This window comes from Choloepus didactylus, chromosome 1, assembly GCF_015220235.1.
Source record: "Choloepus didactylus isolate mChoDid1 chromosome 1, mChoDid1.pri, whole genome shotgun sequence".
NCBI lineage: Eukaryota > Metazoa > Chordata > Mammalia > Pilosa > Megalonychidae > Choloepus > Choloepus didactylus.
The window spans coordinates 198,871,658-198,890,011 of record NC_051307.1 but is presented as its reverse complement, the minus strand read 5'-3'; the positions used below and the strand labels follow the sequence as shown (position 1 = coordinate 198,890,011).

Below are 18,354 nucleotides of genomic sequence, written 5' to 3'. Positions count from 1 at the left end.
GTGCAATGTGTAAATTATTTCCATCAAGATCATCTTCCTTAGTGCACTTAGAATTTAAAATATTTAAAATATTTAGATTCCAAAATTAGAAGAGAATTATATGGAAATAAAGTATGTTGCTTGGAGCTTTGATATTAGATTACCTCATCTTTAGAGAGATTTTGGATTATACCTGTATATCCATACGGAGAGCACTGACTTAGATAACGCCCACTTAGCATTGGGAAGGGATTTACAGGTAAATCCTGTAGGTGGGGAAACAATAATAGCATGAGCTCTGTTTTGGTAAAGCAAAGAGACTCAGGGGTTTGCATTGACTTCTAGCAGCTTGGCTTGAATGCTTTGTGTCCTCTTATGTTAATGAAGCAGGAAGCACTCAGCCAACATTTGCACGCTTTCCAGTCTCCTCTGGGTTGTTCCGCAGCCCCAGCCTTGTTTCCACCTTCTGCTTCCATTCTTCTCTGAGTCTGAAAGTAGAACAGAATACACACCGAAGGAGCATCCATCTCCATGGCTGTTGCTCCAGAGAAACTTCCTTCCTTTTATTTCCCTGAAGGTTGTGTGTGTGTGTGTGTGTGTGTGTGTGTTCAGGTTTTAAAGGATATGCAGAGGACTTGCAAATTTAAGTATATTTATAGTTTGACTCAGTTCTGTTTAAACTATTCTACTCTTAATCCTCTGAACTTACATTATCTTTAAAGTTCTGGGAAAAAACCTCTGGAATTCCTTACCCAGCAAAACTATTTTTCAAAAACAGAGATGAAATAAAGACATTTTCAGGCAAACAAAAACTGGATGAGTTCACCACCAGCAGACTGTCACTATAGAACATGTTAAAGGAAGTCCTTCAAGCAGTAGGAAAATGACACCAGATGGAAATCTGGGTCTATGCAATGGAATGAAGAGCACCGGAAAAGGCAACTTTGGGGGTCTATATTAATACTTTTTTCCTTGCTATTTAAATCTCTCTAAAAGATAATCAACTGTTGAAAGCAAAATGTTGATGTATTGGGGGTTTAGAATATAAGAGGAAGTAAAATGCACCATGCACAAAAGTTGTACTTTGTCCAGTAGCACAGAGGTTGGAGGTGGAGATGGTAGGATACAGTTAAAATGTTCTTATACTACATGGGAAATAATATAATGTCACTTGAAGATAGACTGTGATAAGGATGTATACTAGAAATCCTAAAGCAAGTACTAAAATAACACAAATAGCTATAGCTAAAAGCCCGCAGAGGAGAAAAAATGGAAACATTAAAAAAACACCACCACTACCACCAACAACAACAAAAAACTCAATTAATCCAAGAGGCAGAAAAAGAGGAAAAAGGGAACAAAGTACAGATGAGACAAATTGAAGACAAATATCAAGATAGTAGAGTTAAAACCCAGTCATACCAATGAATGTTAATGGTCGAAACAGTCCAACACAAAAATTGTCAAATTAGATTTAAAAAGTAATACTCAAATATATACAGCATAAAAGAAACCCCGAAACACACAAACAGATTAGATATTAAAAAGATATTCCATGTTAACTCTAATCAAAGACAGTGGAAGTTATATTAGTATTGAACAAAGTAGATCATATAGCAAAGAATATTACCAGAGAGAAAGTCATGGTGAAATAAAGGGGCCAGATATGATAATCAGAAACAATTATGCATCTAATAACAGAACATCAAAATACTTGAAGCAAAATGTGAAAGAACTTCAAGGAGAAATAGACAATCCATAATTATTGTCAGATTTCAATACTCATCTTTCAAAATCAATAAAACAACTAGACAGGAAATCAATGAGGATATAAAAGACTTAACTCTTTTCAACCAATTTGACATACTTGACATTTATAGAACACTCCACCCAACACCAGCAGAATACATATTCTCTTCAAGCACACATGGGACATTTACCAAGACAGGCAATATTCTGGGTCATAAAACAAGCCTCAAGAAATTTGAAGAGTCAAGCCATGTAAATATGTTCTCTGAACACATTGGAATTAAGTTAGAATCAATAGCAGAAAGATACATGGAAATCTCCCCAAGTTTGGAAATTAAATAACATGAGTCTAAGTAACCTATGGATCAAAGAATTTGATTTCAATATACCAGAGACTATCAGAAATTGAAATTAAAATACCTTTTATAATATCATAAAAATGTGAAATAGGGATAAATCTGACAGAAGGCATGCAAGACCTGTATGCTGAAGACTATAAACCATTGTTGAGAGAACATGAAATAGACTAAATGAAGGGAGATAAATACAGGTTTAAGAGATGCTGAATATTATTAGGATGTCAGTTATCTCCAAATCAATCTATAGATTCAACTCCATTCCAGTCAAGCATAGCAGGCAAATTTTTTTTAAAGTAGAAATTGAGAAGCTGATTCTAAAATTCATAGGGAAGGGCAAAGGATCTAGAATAGCTAAAACAACTTTGAAAAAGAAAAAAGTTGGAAGACTTACACAACCTGATCAAGAATTATGATAAAGCTAAGTAATCAAGACAGGGTGATATGGGCACCAAGATAGACAGATAGATCAATGGAACAGAATAGAGAGCCCCAAGTGCAGCAGCTGGAACCCCTATATATGAGAAAGTGATTTTCATCAAAGGTACAAGGACAATGCAGTGGGGAAAAGATAGTCTTTTCAACAAATGGTGCTAGAATAATTGGATATCTATATTAAAAAAAAAAATGAACTTCAATCCATGCCTCACACCATATTAAAAATTTAGACCAAAATGGATTATTGACCTAAATGTAAAGCTTAAAACTGTAAAACTTCTAGAAAAAATATAGAAGATAATCTTTGTGACCTTTGGTTATGCAAAGATTTTTTAGATACAATACCAAAAGCATAATCCTGAAAGAAAAAAAAAAGTTTATTAATTGGACTTCTTCAAAATTGAGAACTTCTCTTCAAAAGATACAGTTAAGAGAATGAAACAAGCCACAGACTGAGAGAAACTATTTGCAAATCACATATCAGATAAAGGACTTGTATCCAGAACATGTAAATAACTCTCTAAAATCAACAGAAAGAAAACAATCAACTGATTAAAAAAGCAGGAAGAGGAGTAAACTATTTGAACAGTCACCTTGCAATGGAAGATATACGAATAGCAAATAAGCATGTGGAATCATGCTCAACATCACTAGTCATAAGGGAAATTTAAATCAAACTACAATGAAATGCCACTACACACATATTAAAATGGATAAAATTTAAAAGACTGACCAAGTATGTGCAGCAACTGGAACCCCTATACACTGATGGTGGGAAGGTAAAAATGGTCCAACGACTTTGGAAAACATTTTGGCAGTTTCTCAAAAATTTAAACATCTACCTACCATATGGCCCAGCCATTCCCCTCCTAGGTGTTTTACTCAAGATAAATGAAAGCATATGTCCATATAAAGGCTTATATACAAATGTTTGTAGCAGCTTTATTTGTAATAGTCCAAAACAGGAAGTAACTCAAATGCCCATCAATGGGTAAATGAATAAACATATTGTGGCATATGTATACAATGGAATGCTACTCAGCAATGAAAATGAATGATTTACTGATACATGGAACAACATGGATGAATGAACACACTATATGATTCCATTTACATAAAATTCTAAAAATTGAAAACTAATCTGTAGTGGCAGAAAGCAGATCAGTGGGAGTGGGTAGGGAAAAGCAGGAGGAAGAGATGACAGAGGGTCATGGGGAAACTTCCGGAGGAAGGATGTCCATCATCTTGATTGTGGTGGTGGTCTTATGAGCGTACATGTGTGTCAAAACTTATCAAATGTATGCTCTAAATATATGCACTTTATTGTATATCAATTATGTCTCAAAAATCTGTTTTAAAAACTGAATAGATTTAAAGAGCTGTACCAAAAAATTAAAAATTGTTTTTAAATATGTGGGATACATCTAAAAGCGTATTTAGAGAATTTATAGCCTTAAATCATTACATTAAAAATACTGAAAAGCAATGAACTTTACACCCAACTCAGAAAGCTTGAAAAAAAGAGCAATGGAATAAACTCAAAGAAAATGGAAAGAAGACAATAAGAAAGATAAAAGCAGAAACGAGTGAAATAGTTTTTAATCTTGTTAAGAAGATTCAGATATCAACTCCAACAGTAAGAAAATAATACAAAATAATAGACATAAGGGGAATAAAATGAAACACCATAAGAAATTAAGATAGTTGAAACAAGTCAATTAAATGTAAAAGGACTAAACTCAGTAGTGAATGACCAAAATATGTCAGATTGAAAAAAATTCAATCCATCTATATACTTGTTTAAAAAAGACACAGCTGAATTATAAAGACAGAGATAAGTTGAAAAAAAAACATGGGAAAAATATATAAGCAAATACTAGTCAAAAGAATGGTGGTTATTAATAGGTAGTAAAATAGAATTTAAGATGGAAAGCATCATTAAGGATAGAGAGAGTAACCGCCTAATGATAAAAAGGTTCGCCTCACCATGAAGACAATACAATTCTAAACATGTATGCCTGTTTTAGTTTCCTAGCTGCTAAAATAAATGCCATACAATGGTTTGACCTAACAACATGAGTTTATTGGCTCAAGTTTATGAGGCTAGAAGTCCAAAATTGAGGTGTCAGCAAGGTGATGCTTTCTCCCTGAAGACTGTGTGTCATTCTGGGGCTGACTGCTGGTAATCCTTACGGTTCTTTGACTATGTTTGTATTATATTATACATATAATGACAAGTTATTTACAGATAAAATGATATGCCTGGGATACATATACATGTATATGTATATTTATAATGAGCATGCTATAAACAACTCAGAATGCTAATTATATTGTTATTTTGTCTATTTCATCCTTAAAAGATAAAAACTCTTTTAAAAAGAACTACCATGCCATCACATTTTAAAAAATTAACCAAAAAATACTTGACTTCATCAAATATCCAGTTAGTTCACAATTTCCTGATTTTCTTCTAATTTCTAATGGTTGGGTTGGTTGAATTAAGATCCAAATAAAGTCACACATTCCTCTTTGCTCCTGTATCTTCTAAACTTCTTTTAATATATGTTCTACCTCATCTGCCCCCTCACCCTTGCAATTTTTTGGAAACAGATTGTTCATTCTTCAGAGCATGCACAGTCTGGATTTTGCTAACTATATTCTGAGGTTACTTAAACATTTTCTTGTGTCTCTTTCCTGTTAATTGGTTGGCAGATCTAGAGGCTTGATCAGATTCAAGTTCAATTTCTTTTGACAGACTACTTCACGGATGATATGATGGACTTCCATCATCTCTGGTTGTCTCTCTTTCTCTCTCTCTTTAACTTTTTATTTTGAAATAATTTCAAACATACAGGACAGTTGCAAAAATAATTCAAAACCAACAGAGAACTCCAACATACCCCACCTCTGCCACCCAGAAATCTAGACCCACCAACTTTTAACATTTTGCCACATTTGCTATATCATTCTGTCTATCCATCCATCTGTCTATCTGTTTCTCTATCTATTTTCTAAGGATTTGAGAGTAGGTTGTATATATCATGTGCTTGAACACTTAAAACTTCTATGTATATTTCCTAAGAACAAGGATATTCAACTTACGTGACTAAAGTACAGTTATCAAGTTCAAGATATTCCAATTTTTCCTATGTCCCAGTAATATTCTTTTGGGCATTTTCTCCTGTTTTATTAGATCCAACCCAGGATCCTGTCTTGCATTTAGTTGTCATTGTCTCTTTAGTGGACACTTACATGCAACATAAACCTTCCCATCTCAACCACTCCCAAGCATACAATTCAGTGGGATTAATCACATTCATAACGTCTTGCTATCATCCATTACCAGAACTTTCCCGTCATCCCAATCAGAAGCCCAGCAACCATTACACCTTAACTCCCCATTCCCTATTCCCAGATTCCCTCCCCCACCCCCTGGCAACCTCTACTCTACTTTCTGTCTCTGTGAATTTCCTTACTCTAGATATTTCATGTAAGTGAAATCATATAATATCTGTCCCTTTGTATCTGACTTATTTCACTCAACATGACGTCTTCAAGGTTCACCCATTTTCAGAACTTCATTCCTATTTTACAGCTCAAAAATTTTCCATTGTATGTATATGCCACATTTTGTCTATCCATTCATCTGTCGATGGACATTTGAGTTGTTTCTACTTTTTGGCTATTGTAAATAATGCTGCTATGAACACTGGTGTTCAAATATCAGTGCAAGTCCCTGTGTTCAGTTGTTTTGAGTATATACCTAGAAGTGGGAGTGCTGGATCATATGGCAATTCTAAGTTTAATTTTTTGAGGAACTGCTAAATTGTTTTCCACAGTAGGTGTACCATTTTACATTCCCACCAACAATGTACTAGGGTTTCTATTTGTCTGCATCCTCAAAGGCACTTGTTATTTTCCTTTTTAATTTTTTTTTAATAATAGCCATCCTAGTGGGTATGAGGTGATTTTGATTTGCATTTCCCTAATGAGGTTGAGCATCTGTTATATGCTTTTTGGCCATTTGTATATCTTCTTTGGAGAAATATCTGTTCAAGTCCTTTGCCCATTAAAAATTTTTTTTGTCTTTTTGTTTTTGAGTTGAAGGAGTTCTTTATATATTCTAGATGTTAAACCCTTATCAGATTATGGTTTCCAAATATTTTCTCCCATTCTGTAGGTTGTCTTTTCACTTTCTTGAGAATGTCCCTTGATGCAGTCTCTCTCTTTTTGATGTTAGCAGACATTGATGGTCATTGTTTAGATCCAATTTATTTTCATTCAGTGTTGCCAAATGTCGATATTTTAATTCTGTCAATCCTTTTTCACTATTTATTGGTGCCTAAAGCCAAGCAGTAGGCTGGAGAGGATGACGTCACTGACAGAAAACAGAGGCTCTGGGTAGGGAGGGTACAGGGAAGAAACAGTCTGACATCCTCTCGTCCTCCCATCTCCTGTTGACTGAACTCCACAAGAAGCCAGAGGGCAAAGTGATCCAGGGATTGGCATGGGAGGAAGGGTCAGCAGAAGGAGGAGAATTTATGGGAATTAGAGAGTTAAGAGATTATCCAGCCCAGCAGGGAAGCCAACAATGGGGAGAAAGGATCCTGGCTCAGAATAAGGAGGCAGAAATGACCCATACAAGAGACAATTCCTTGGTTCTCTTGAATCTAATCAGTCATGTATTTCTTGAGCACCTACCATATGTTCAGGACTGTAGTAGGAGCTTAGGGGAATACAGAAGAAATACATAAAAATGGCTGTGTCTCTGTTCTCCCAATATGGCAAGCTCTTTCCCTGCCCCAGGTCATTTGCACATGCCATTTCTTCTCCCTGGAATGCTCTTCTCCACCCTCCATCTTTGCGCAGCTCTCCTTCTCCTACAGATGTCAAGGGCGGTTGATGCTAGAAAGCTAGGGGAACCGAACCTCAGAGTGTGGGAATCAGCTTGGGCTGGCAACACTAACATGCCAGCACATCCACACACGAAGCAACCTCACTCCAAGGGCCAAAGTGAACGAGCCCAAGGCCAAGGCTGCTGCGAGGCAACAGAAAGGAACACTTGGTCCCTGCAGTGAGCAGATGGGAGACGGCAGCATCTGTGCCAGCTCTCAGCCCAATCCCAAAGCCCTTCCCCAGAAAAAAAGGGAATGTTTGCATCAGGTGCTGGCATGCTTCATCTATTAATGAAAGAAAAAGATCAAGCACACACTCTATTTCCCACTAAAAAAGGACGGTAAGTCCTCATCCTTCCCTTTATTTTTCTTAGTGTCTGCTTCCCTATGATAAAAATAAGGATGAGGAGATCGATGCACAGAATAACTCACTGCAGGTAACTCACCTGCAGGCCCACAGGGGCAGGGCTGAGGTTTGAACCCAGGTGCCCCTAACCACTGTGCGCTCGTACTCACCATTGCCCACCCCTGCCACTTTCTTTTCCTCTTGTTTGCTCTCCTGCAAATGATGTCTTCCTTTGGCCTCTTGCTGCCACTATATTCAACCCTGTATCAAATGGGAATGCTGTAGCGGGAGGGGAGCTATCATTCCTGAGCCCTGTTTTTAGGCCAGTTGCCATGCTGGCACTTTTGGTGCATTTTCTTATTTAAACCTCATCACAACCTAATGAGTTAGGAACTACCTTCTCCATTTTGTGAAGGGACAACATGCTCAGACTACCTAGGTTCCTGGAAGAGGGGGAGAAGGGTAAGGAATATATTCAAAGTCTTCTGCCATCTCACCAACCAGAAAGTTTATTTTCTTGCAATCTTTTGTTATATGCACATGTACATTTTAATGTTTTAACAGACTGCCCAGTTTGTTTCAGAACCTGCTTTGTTCACCCCCAGGCTGGCACCTTTTCTGGAGGCTTTGGAGTCTGCACCTTCCTCAGGCCGGTTTCACTTCACCTGAGGGCTTTCACGTGCTCCTGGGGGCCCAGGGTAGGTGGCTCACTGCAGCCTGCCCAGTGGTCTGGTTTGGGGAGAGGGAGATGGCAGGGGCTGCAGAGATGGCTGCCCACCCCCTCTCTGAGCATCCCCGGACGGGGCACCCTAACAGGGTGCTTCAGCAAGGAGAACGGCCTACTCTTGCTTGGTAGCGGCTGAGAATGTGGTGGAGTTAAGTCTCTAAACGTGGAAGATGCTGGCAGCCCCTGGGACTCGGCGGGGGTTTGGAAGACAACAGCGAGTGTAACAGGTGAACGAACGCCTGTTAGCCCAGCAACCACTGGGCAGACAATACAGAGCACGGGCCCTGCCATCTGGCAGCTCACACCTGCCTCGCCACCCCGTCGCCACCCACCAGCAGGGCTTCAGTGAACAGATGGCCGACTGAGCTGCTCTCTTTGAGGGGACAGAGAACCCAGACGGGCCTGGCCTCACAGGTCGGGAGGTGGTGAGTGTGTGGGCGGTGAGCTGGCACAGTCTTCCACAGTGACATTGGCCTTTGCCCACAGGAGTCACTGCTGTCTTCTTGGCAGACTCACTGGCCCAAACATCAGGGGTGCACATGGGAAGGAGAGCGACCCCCTCGGCCCCCCTTCAGGGACCACGCAGGGAACTCTTCTCTTCACCCAGCGGGCGATGAGAACTGCTGTTTCCTCTGCTCAGTTACTTTTCACAGGAACATCTGTTGACCTACTCCCCAAATTTAGTGTTTAACCCTCATGTGCTAGCAACGGTGGCAGAGAGGCAAGAGAGAGTCTCCAGTTTATAAAGATAACAATTAGAATACACATTTGTTAACTTAAAAGAATGTTTAAAATTACTGCCCATAACTGTAGATGGTGGCAAGACTGCATGCAGGAAATATTAAAATAATTTAGTCCTCGGAGACACCCATCTGGCATTTTTCTGGAGAAATAAATTTCGCTTTTAAAAAATAGAGAAACAAGCCACGTACTTTCTCAGGGCACTTCTCCCCAGGCGATGTTCCTCCCATTCTCGGTAGCAAGTCTGTTTGCCAATTTCCTTTTCCCAGAAGCGTTTGAGCTCGAGACAGGTGTCCCGGCAGAAGACTTCACGGCGGACGTATTGATTGTTCATCCCCTGAAAAAGAAAATCACAGCCAGAGACCCTAGAACATCGTCCCTCGGACTTTGGAAGGTACGAGTCTGTTTGATGTAGACCTCAGAGGGAGACCCCGGGCTGGTCACCGGCCTCTGCAATTCTGTTTCCTGGTCTGCCTACGGGGATGACAACACCCCACCCCCCTCCACTTGTCATGAGTCCGTGAAATGTGGACACAGAAGCTCCCCCCATGGAGCCAGATGTTTACTCTAGACCCATTTTCCCACTAACTTGATGTGTGTTCTGCTGGTCAAGTAAATTCTCTGGGCCTCAATTTCCTTGTCCTTAAATTAAATTTGATCATGAATGTGAAAGTGTTTTGCGATCTACAAAGTTCTGAATAAATGTAACTTTTATATTTCCTGAACCCTAAAATGTATAGAGTGTATAACTATAATTGGCAAGTACCCATAATAACTTGCCTCAGCTTTCTCTTCTGTAGAGATGAAAAAAAAAAATCCCGCTCCCCTTCTTCTTCTTTCTGGAAAGACCTTGGCTGTGCATTGGAATCACTCAGGGAGCTTTACCCAGTACTGATGTCTGGGATGTGGTCTGGGTTGTTTAAAGCTCCCTACTGAGTCTCATGTGCAGCCACGGTTGAGAGAGAGCTGCAGTCCCAGATCACATCCTCTAATGCTAAAGTCACACCCAGCCAGCTGGCCCCTGCGAGGCCAAGGTGATGAGGGCTGGGGGCAGGGATGTCAGGGTGGCAGCCATCTTGCCAGTAGGCCCTATTTTTCCATGTTGCAGATAAAGCTAGATAGTAATTGACTTAATCAATAATCAATATCATACAGCTGATAAGTGGGGTGGCTGTGGGGGGCTCTGTCTACTGCCCCCCATTCCCCCCACTCCCCCACACCCCCACCCTGCCTCCCAGGGAGGGGGAAGTTTGACTTTCTTACCCCCTGGAGGTGCTCAGTGATCTCACACTTTCCTGGTAAAATAACAGGGATGGAGTGACTGATAAGCACTGAGTTGTTCCAGTTGTTCATGACTTCACAGGCAGGGGGGTGGGGGTGTGTGGGGGGGTTGGGGGTGGGGGCTCTGTCCTCTCAGAGCAGAGTTCCTTGGGGAAGGTGACTACCCTATGTTTTATTTAAATACCTTAAAGCATGTAGTCAGTGCTCAATAAATATTTGTCAAATTGAATTAATTGACCCTCCTCTCCCCAAAGTTTTTATCCTAAACAGCTGGCTGGAAATGACAGTGGGCCCTTTGGCAGGGACACTGTCAGGGCCCCCTCAAGTCACCTTCAGACTCTCATCTTGCTTTAGTGTTAAGAGAGCTAGGCCCTCCTCTGGCCCAAGGCTTCTCAAACTCTAAAAGCACAGGAGTCTCCTGGGGATCTCATTAAGGTGCTGATTCTGAATCAGTAGGTTTAGGTGGCACCATGACTCTGCATTTCTAATAAACGCCCAGGGATGCCCATGCTGCTGACCCAGGACCTCGCTAAGTAGAAGGCCACCCCACCCAGAGCAGCCGCTGCGTCACTCTCCGGCCATGACATGGATCAACAACCATGCACATGCAATTCCTTCCTTCAGCTTCCCTGGGGGGCATGTCTGGCGGTAACATGTGCCTTTAAAACCAAGGGAAGCCCCAGCATCCTTATTCTGTATGTCCTTGCAGTCAATAAAAATGGAAGAGGTGTTAACAAAACAGTGTCAGACTTATGCATTTTCACCTGCAGAGCTCCAGTGGGATGCGGGGTGGGCTCTAGCAGTTACAGTTCCATGTGTGTTCCCTGCAAGCTCCCAACGTGCTTGTATTCAGCATTTTCCTGGGTACAACCTCCAGCAGAAGCAGGTTGCTGGGACCCCCTGTGGACTTGGCAGGAGTATGTTAGCAAGCAGCATGCCTCTCAGGAAGGTCAAAGGCAGGAACTTCCATTTGCATGGCCATTTGCTGGAGTGCATCATTACAAAATGATCCTGATAATTTCAACTTCATAGGAAGTTTCTGGCATTCATAGAAGAGACATTTTAAGGAAGTAAATGCTTATTAGACTTCTTTAATGCACCAAATTTAGAGAGTTCATTTTACTCTTGAAGTGTTTATTTAAGAAGAAACTAGAAGCCTGAGCCTGAATATAGAGTGTCCACATTTTCTGGGCCCTTCCCAACTGGTCCTCTAGATGTACTGCATGTGTTCAGGTCTGTATGGTGCCAAGGCCACAGACTTGGGAGTCAGGTTCAGAGAACAGCTGAGAACAACTGAGGCCTCCACTACTGAGGAGAAAATCACATCAGGGTGGGCCCAGGAGAATGCAGGTGGCAAGCTGTGGAAACCTCTGGCTCTGCATCTGCCTCAGTCCCCTTTGCTGCTGAGCTTCTGAGGCTCCAGGCCAGTGCAGTCGCTGAGCACAGAGGAAGCTAAGGCAGCATTACAGACTAAACACTCCTGGGGCCAGGTGAGCTTCATCTGGGAATGAAGCAGCTGTGTTCAGCATCTGAGAGTCAAGGGATGTAGACACCCAGAGAGTCCGTCCATGTCCCACCTGAGGGCATTGAAATACTTTCTCTAAGACAATGCTGGCCAAAGGAGAGACGAATTGGGGCCAGAGTCAGCCATCAGTTTACAGCGACAAATTTAACAGCATCATATGCCCCTGTTGAGGATGTGTTGCCAGCCCAGTCCCCTGGCCTTGACTCCCCAGAATTGTCTGGAGATGTCTGTCCCTGCTTCCAAACCCTCCTCGGGGTCTTCGTGCACTCATGGTCTCTCTCTATACTAGAGAGACTCAGGGTCCCTTTGGATGTCCCCAAGCTACCTTGCCGGGACTGCAAAGGGTCACCCTGGTTTGCTGATCTTCCTGTCATCCCAGTAGTGCCAGGACTCTAATGTTCTTCATGAAATCTCACCTGTGCAGATGTACCTGCCCTATCTGCCTAATGCCCTCTGCTTCCTGCTCACTCTGGGTCCAGAATCAGAGTGTAACAAGCCAGGAGGGGGAGCATCACATGGGGGAGTGTGCTCTGTGTCGTCACCTCAGGGCTTTGGGACTCTGGACAAGTATGTTCTTTATGTGCTCTGCACCTCAGTTTTGTCATCTGTGAAATGGGATTGCTTATGCTGAAATCAGGTTGTGTCCATGAGAATACCTAATGCATACATCTAATTGTCTCAGACTGTTGCCTGGCATGAGCTAGGCCACAGCCAAATCTAACAGAATGTCATTGACAGCTACAAAGTAAGTGTTGATTTTCTTTATTTGTAATAGTAAATGTTTGGCTGCTTGGGTATCTGGCTGAGAGTCATTTGTCTCTGTCCCTAGTCTGTTGACCACCATTTGGGATGCTTAGATGACAGGACATAAATCTGTTCTTAAGTTGCACAATGATCCTATGGGACCCCGCCCAGAGGAGCATTTGGTGAGAGCTTCTGGTGGGTTTCGTCCTTATGTCCTTTTGCCTCTGGTGGTACATCAGAGCCGAACCTCACCGCGCCCATTCATTGGGAGGTGTCTGGCATGTGTAGAAGGAAGATGCTTGTGTTTCCAAGGAATACTAGTGTTCCCACTGGGCTAAAGATTGGCATCCATCTCCACCATGATGTTTTACAACCTAACTGGCTGTTGTGCTGGAAAGTGCTGGTGACACAATGGTGAAAACAAGTAAGAACCTCTCTAAGGAGACATGCATTTTTGCTTTTACACAAACTACCCTGTCTTCTTGTTTTAGTCTTTGTCCCCAATGTGAGCAAAACCGGAGCAGCTTCTAGTACCAATTTTGTAGCCTCAAGGAAACAAAATTGATGACAATATTAAAAATGCGCTTTTAGGGAAATATGAAAACAAGGCAGGAAAGAGGGAATAAAAGGTATCCAATCCCCCTACTCTGCCCCACTCCCAGCCCAAGGGCATGGAACTCAGGGTTCTGCTCTTGGGTCATTTCAGGTGTACTGGGGAGTGGGGCGGACACAGCCTTGCCACAGGCACCAGCACTTCAGGGTGAGAGGAACTGGGTGGGGGCAGCTCGAGGAGAGTCACTCGACCTGGTACAAGGGCCTCCTGGGGAGGGGGCCAGGCAGGAGGGGTAGGTGGGAGAGACTGGAGCGCAGGAGTGAGAGCCCTGCAGAATCAGAGTGACAGAAAGCAGAGATGGGGCAGGGGGCTGGTGGCAACGGGGCACGAGGGACTTTTTAGGATTATGGAAATGTTCAATGTCTTGTTTAAGGTGGAGGTTGTACAACTGTATCCAATTGCCAAAACTTATCAAACTGTACTCTTAAAATGGATGAATTTTATTACACATAAATTATACCTCAAAAAATGCTGGGAACCCATAGGCAACAGCCTCTTTAAGAACAACAATCAAATGCAGCCCCCTTCCCCATAATGTTGACACCCCCTTTCACATGAACAAGTTAGGGTGCTCACTGCCTAGATGCTCCTGAAGATGGAGAAAGTGATTAAATGAGAGGAAGGGGTAGCAACAGACGAGGTAGGATTTAACAAAGGATTACAGATACTGAAACTTTATATATATAATATATAACATAAACTTTATATAATATATATATATATATTAGATGCTAGGGTATTAGAATAGCTAGAAGGAAATAACTGAAAAGGTGGAACTATAATCTATAACATTTTTTGAAATTTGCCCTATAGTTATTTGTTGAATTGTGCTTTGAAAATTATCACATTTCTGTATATATCCTGTATTTCAAAATAAGGAAAGAACTGAAACTATGGAACTGTAACTCCTAACATTTTTTTGCTATAAATAAAAAATAAATAAATAAGTAAGTAAGTAAGTAATAAATAAAGGATGGGAGGAAGTTTCTTCTCTTTTTGGACTAGAGTCATCTGGGTTCCTTCTGGCTCTAATCTACTGGGAGACTCTGTCAGCATCATATCAGTCAGGGGTTAAGTCCATTCCTTGTCAGGTACACGTGGCTTCTAAAAGAGGATAACTGCTCCACCTTGCAGAGGTGTGAGGAGAAGAATATCAATAGGTGGAAAGCCCTTTGGGAACATAGGGCCTATCCTTGAGAAATAGAGCTTGATTCTTCTGCATGTCCTCTGCCAAGAACTCTGTCTGCCAGATGGCACCTCTAGAGAAAGAGTGGTACTGCTACTTTCAGGCAATCATCACCAATTTGGCAAAGCCATAATTTCATTGACAATTATGAACTTTGGTTCACACAATTAACTCCTGCTTAGAGAGAACTACAGCGTGTAGCATCGTTGCCTTAATTCAGCTATGCATTTGTTGAACTTCTGCCATGTGAGGCACTTATGTGGCACGAAGGCCGGCCAATGTCCCATGAACCAGCTAAAACAAAGGAACACCCGTCCCTCAGGAGCCCTAGTGCTGTGCTAACAGTTGAATTCCCCAAGCCTCGGGTTAGTCATAGTATTAAACCCAGGTTGAGGAATGTGAGAGTTTTTTAGTTTTGGCTTACACTGGTCATTCTCATGACTCTTGGCCAGAGCGACTTGTATGCCAGCTGACTATGCATGCAACCAACGTACTTCACGCATATCCGACACCTCATGAAAGCAACTGTTTTGTGATTTTTTTCACATTTCAAAAAGTACTTTTTAAAACTGTTTTTACTGAAACTGAACAGAAGGGTTCCAGTTCCAGATAAGATGGACTGAGCACATTCCATTCTCCCAAAGAATGCAGCTCTAAAACCTGGACAGGTTGTACGGAGCAGATATGTGAGGACTTGGAAAAGCAGATAGCAGCAGGTGGTTGAGGGAGACCAGAATTCGAAGGACCACTGAGCTGGCGGTGAGTTCTCCATTTTCATGCCGGCATTGTCAGTTTAGACTCAAGGCAACCTGAGACCCAGAACTGGGCACATGGTCAGAGAGGGCTTTGGAGGCCTCTGGTTCTGACTGAGGAGCAGGAAAAGGGACCCCTAACGCTTAGAGGGAGAGGGGGAATTGCTTGATTTCCTTTTCTCCTTCTCTCAAGTCTCTGAGGAGAAATTCCAAGGACCGGCAGCAGGGCCTGCAGAGACAAAACTCTGAGGGCAGGAAAACTTGCTCCCTCTCTCCATTCAGAGTTGTTGTGGTCCTACCAGGGTAGTGGGACCCCTGCTGTGTGTTTCCTTCTCTCAGCCCTCCTGACACTTGACCCTCACTTGATGTGAATGCAGCTATGGGAAGTGCTTGGCGGAGCAAGGTAATGGCATCTGGCCAAAGAACCATCATTAGCCGTTTTGGAAATACAACTAAGCCCTTGGGGAGATACCACCATGCCCCTATAATAGTGGCAAATAAAAAATACTGACAATACCAGGTGCTAGAGATGATGGATGTGGAGCAATTGGAGGCTGCATACATTGCTGGTGGGAATGCAAAATGGTATAGGTACTCTGGAAAACTGCTTGGCAGTTCCTTACAAAATTAGACATATACCTACCATATGACCCAACAATCCCACTCCTAGGGGTATTTAGCTTAGAGAAATGCAAACTTGTGTTCACACAAACACCTGTACATCTGTACACAGCTCTATTCACAATTGCCTGAAACTGGAAACAATCTAACGATCCTTCAATAAATGAATGAATAAGCAAACTGTGGAACATGCATACAATGGAATACTATCCAGCAATAAAACAAACTACTGATACGTGCAACAACCTGCATGAATCTCAAAGTCATCATGCTGAGTAGAAGAAGCTAATCTCAAAAGGCTATAGATACTCAATATAATTCCATTTATATGACATTCCTGAAAGGACAAAACTACAGTGAATACTGGGGTTAGGAGTGGGGGGAGGGGATGCCTACCAAAGCACAGCGTGAGGGAATTTTGGGGGGCGATGGAAAATGTTTTGTTTTCTGATTGTGGTGGTCATTACATGAGCCCATATGTGTGCTAAAATTCTACAACTGAATAGATACAAAATAATCTTTTTCCTGCATGTTGATTTTAAAAAGAAATTTAAAATAGCAGAAGAAAATGTTTTTAGCAAAACATATTTTGAATTTTTGCTGCTTCCATAAGATTCAAATCACTGAAGCCTCAAAGATTTTTTTACCATCCCTGAGCCACCACTGAACCTGCTACTCAATTGGCCCTGGAACCAGTGGCATTGGCATCACCTCTAAGCTTATTCCAGATGCAGAATCTACCCTAGACCAAAATCTGAATCAAAATCTGCCTTTTAATCAAATCCAGGGTAACTTCTATGCATGTTAAATTTTAAAAAGCTCTGCTTCAGAATTACAGAGACCCAAACTAAGTTAATGTGTCAGTGATCCGAGAAACCTGCTGCGATCGAGCATCTCTATTTGAAGATTCCTTGGGGTGTCTGTTCCACTCGGCTGTGGCATCCCTCAGTCTTTAAGAACGGGGTTTCTTTACTGCATTTCCCCTTATCACAGCCTTGTTAAGCGGAAACTGGCACTGATTTCTTTCTTTCTCACATAGTTTAACTTCTTTTTAATGTATCATTGAAGTGTATAAATTAGACATGAGAAAGGTCCACTAAGATTTCTAAGTCACTCCCAAGCAGATGCAAGATAGGGAGTTCAGATGGAGGGATGAATCCCCGTGGCTGAAAAGAGACAGATTGACACAGATTACACCATTTCACTACCCTCTGACCCAGGCACGCCCGAGGTCAGCATCCTTTACCTTTGTGATGAGCCTGCTGCTGTCTTGATGTGGTGTAGAAGACGGTGCCTCTGGCAGCTCTCGTTTCCTCAGCTCCGTCCGGGGTTTACCAAGGCCACGGCCTGGACCTTTTATATGCAGAGAGGAGGAGGCACAGAGACGCCCCAGCCTTTCAGGGTGCCAGGTTAGTAGCAGAATCATGGGGATCTCATTCCAGGGCTCCCTCCCCTGCTCCCACCGCCCACCCCAAGGCCAGCGAGCTGCTCTGGCAGGCCCTGCAGGGCCCATGACTTGGCTGGAACCAGGAGGTGTTGTTCAGAGCATGCTCTGGATTATCTGTGCAAAGCTGCCCTCCACCCCTCGGGAAGGTAAAGGAGCCCAGGACGGTGTGACAAGTCACACTTGGGGGTCACCTTACAGGATGACTTATTAGAGAAGCGTGTTGTGCTCTGGAGCCACTAATCCACGATAGGGTTTAATGATGACATTTCACAATCTGCCCCGCTCTGCCCCCAGTGGAGGTAGGAACTGGCCACCAGTGATTGTTTTCCAGTAAAAGGCATCAAATCCAGAAGGGCTTCTCAGTTGACAACTGAACGGCCCTTAGGTCATTCTGAGCAGCAGCCTCTGTTCTTGGGCTATACATCCGGAAGGGTCTCTTGTCTGGGGACTGACACAGCTCAGGCTGTCATAAAACCCTGCTATGCCACCAATGAGCAAACTCACCAGTTAGATTACGCAAGTCCAGAGTTGATGCTCAGACCTCCAGGGCAAAAGCTGACGGCGGGCAGCAAGGTGGAGCATCTGAGGGAATGTCAGACGCCTGTCTGTGGAGGTGTTTTAATAAGCCACATTCACAGAATTACAGGGTCACAATCCAGGGACCCAGCGGCCTCCTTCTCTGAATGTGAATGCCCAATGGAGCCGCAGAAACCAGATCATGCAGTTGAGGTTTTTCTTTAGGGAGATTCTGAAGACTCTCCTCAAAGCACCAACTACTCAAAGGACACATGTTATAAAGAAAAGAAGTCATTAAAATGATACCAAAGCGAACACTGATATCAGTGCATTTTAAGGTAAAAATGCCCGTTTTGTTTTAGTGTAGAAAAACACTGAAAAATGTTGATAAATGTTACATGCAAGCAGAGGAAGATAGACAGTAGTAAAATATTG

The 18,354-nt window shown here is 42.4% G+C and overlaps 1 protein-coding gene and 1 long non-coding RNA gene across 2 annotated transcripts; one reads left to right on the top strand and one right to left on the bottom strand.

Annotated features, from left to right (window-relative positions):
* Window positions 1–376: 376 nt before the first annotated feature.
* FAM240A (family with sequence similarity 240 member A) lies at window positions 377–9,574 on the bottom strand. The gene is made up of 2 exons (XM_037828916.1): window positions 9,426–9,574; window positions 377–467 (listed from the first exon to the last, which is right to left on the bottom strand). The coding sequence occupies exons 1-2, from the start codon at window positions 9,566–9,568 to the stop codon at window positions 377–379; spliced, it is 234 nt and encodes a 77-aa protein (XP_037684844.1). The 5' UTR covers window positions 9,569–9,574.
* LOC119528585 lies at window positions 8,669–11,040 on the top strand. The gene is made up of 3 exons (XR_005215752.1): window positions 8,669–8,918; window positions 9,504–9,628; window positions 11,015–11,040. It is a non-coding gene; the product is annotated as an uncharacterized LOC119528585 (long non-coding RNA).
* The last annotated feature ends 7,314 nt before the right edge of the window (window positions 11,041–18,354 follow it).

Coding starts and splice junctions, on each gene's coding strand:
- FAM240A (XM_037828916.1), bottom strand. CDS start 9,568: ATGAACAATCAATACGTCCGCCGTGAAGTCTTCTGCCGGGACACCTGT. Junction 468..9,425: donor GGGAGAAGTGCCCTGAGAAA/GTACGTGGCTTG, acceptor TTCTACTTTCAG/ACTCAGAGAAGAATGGAAGC.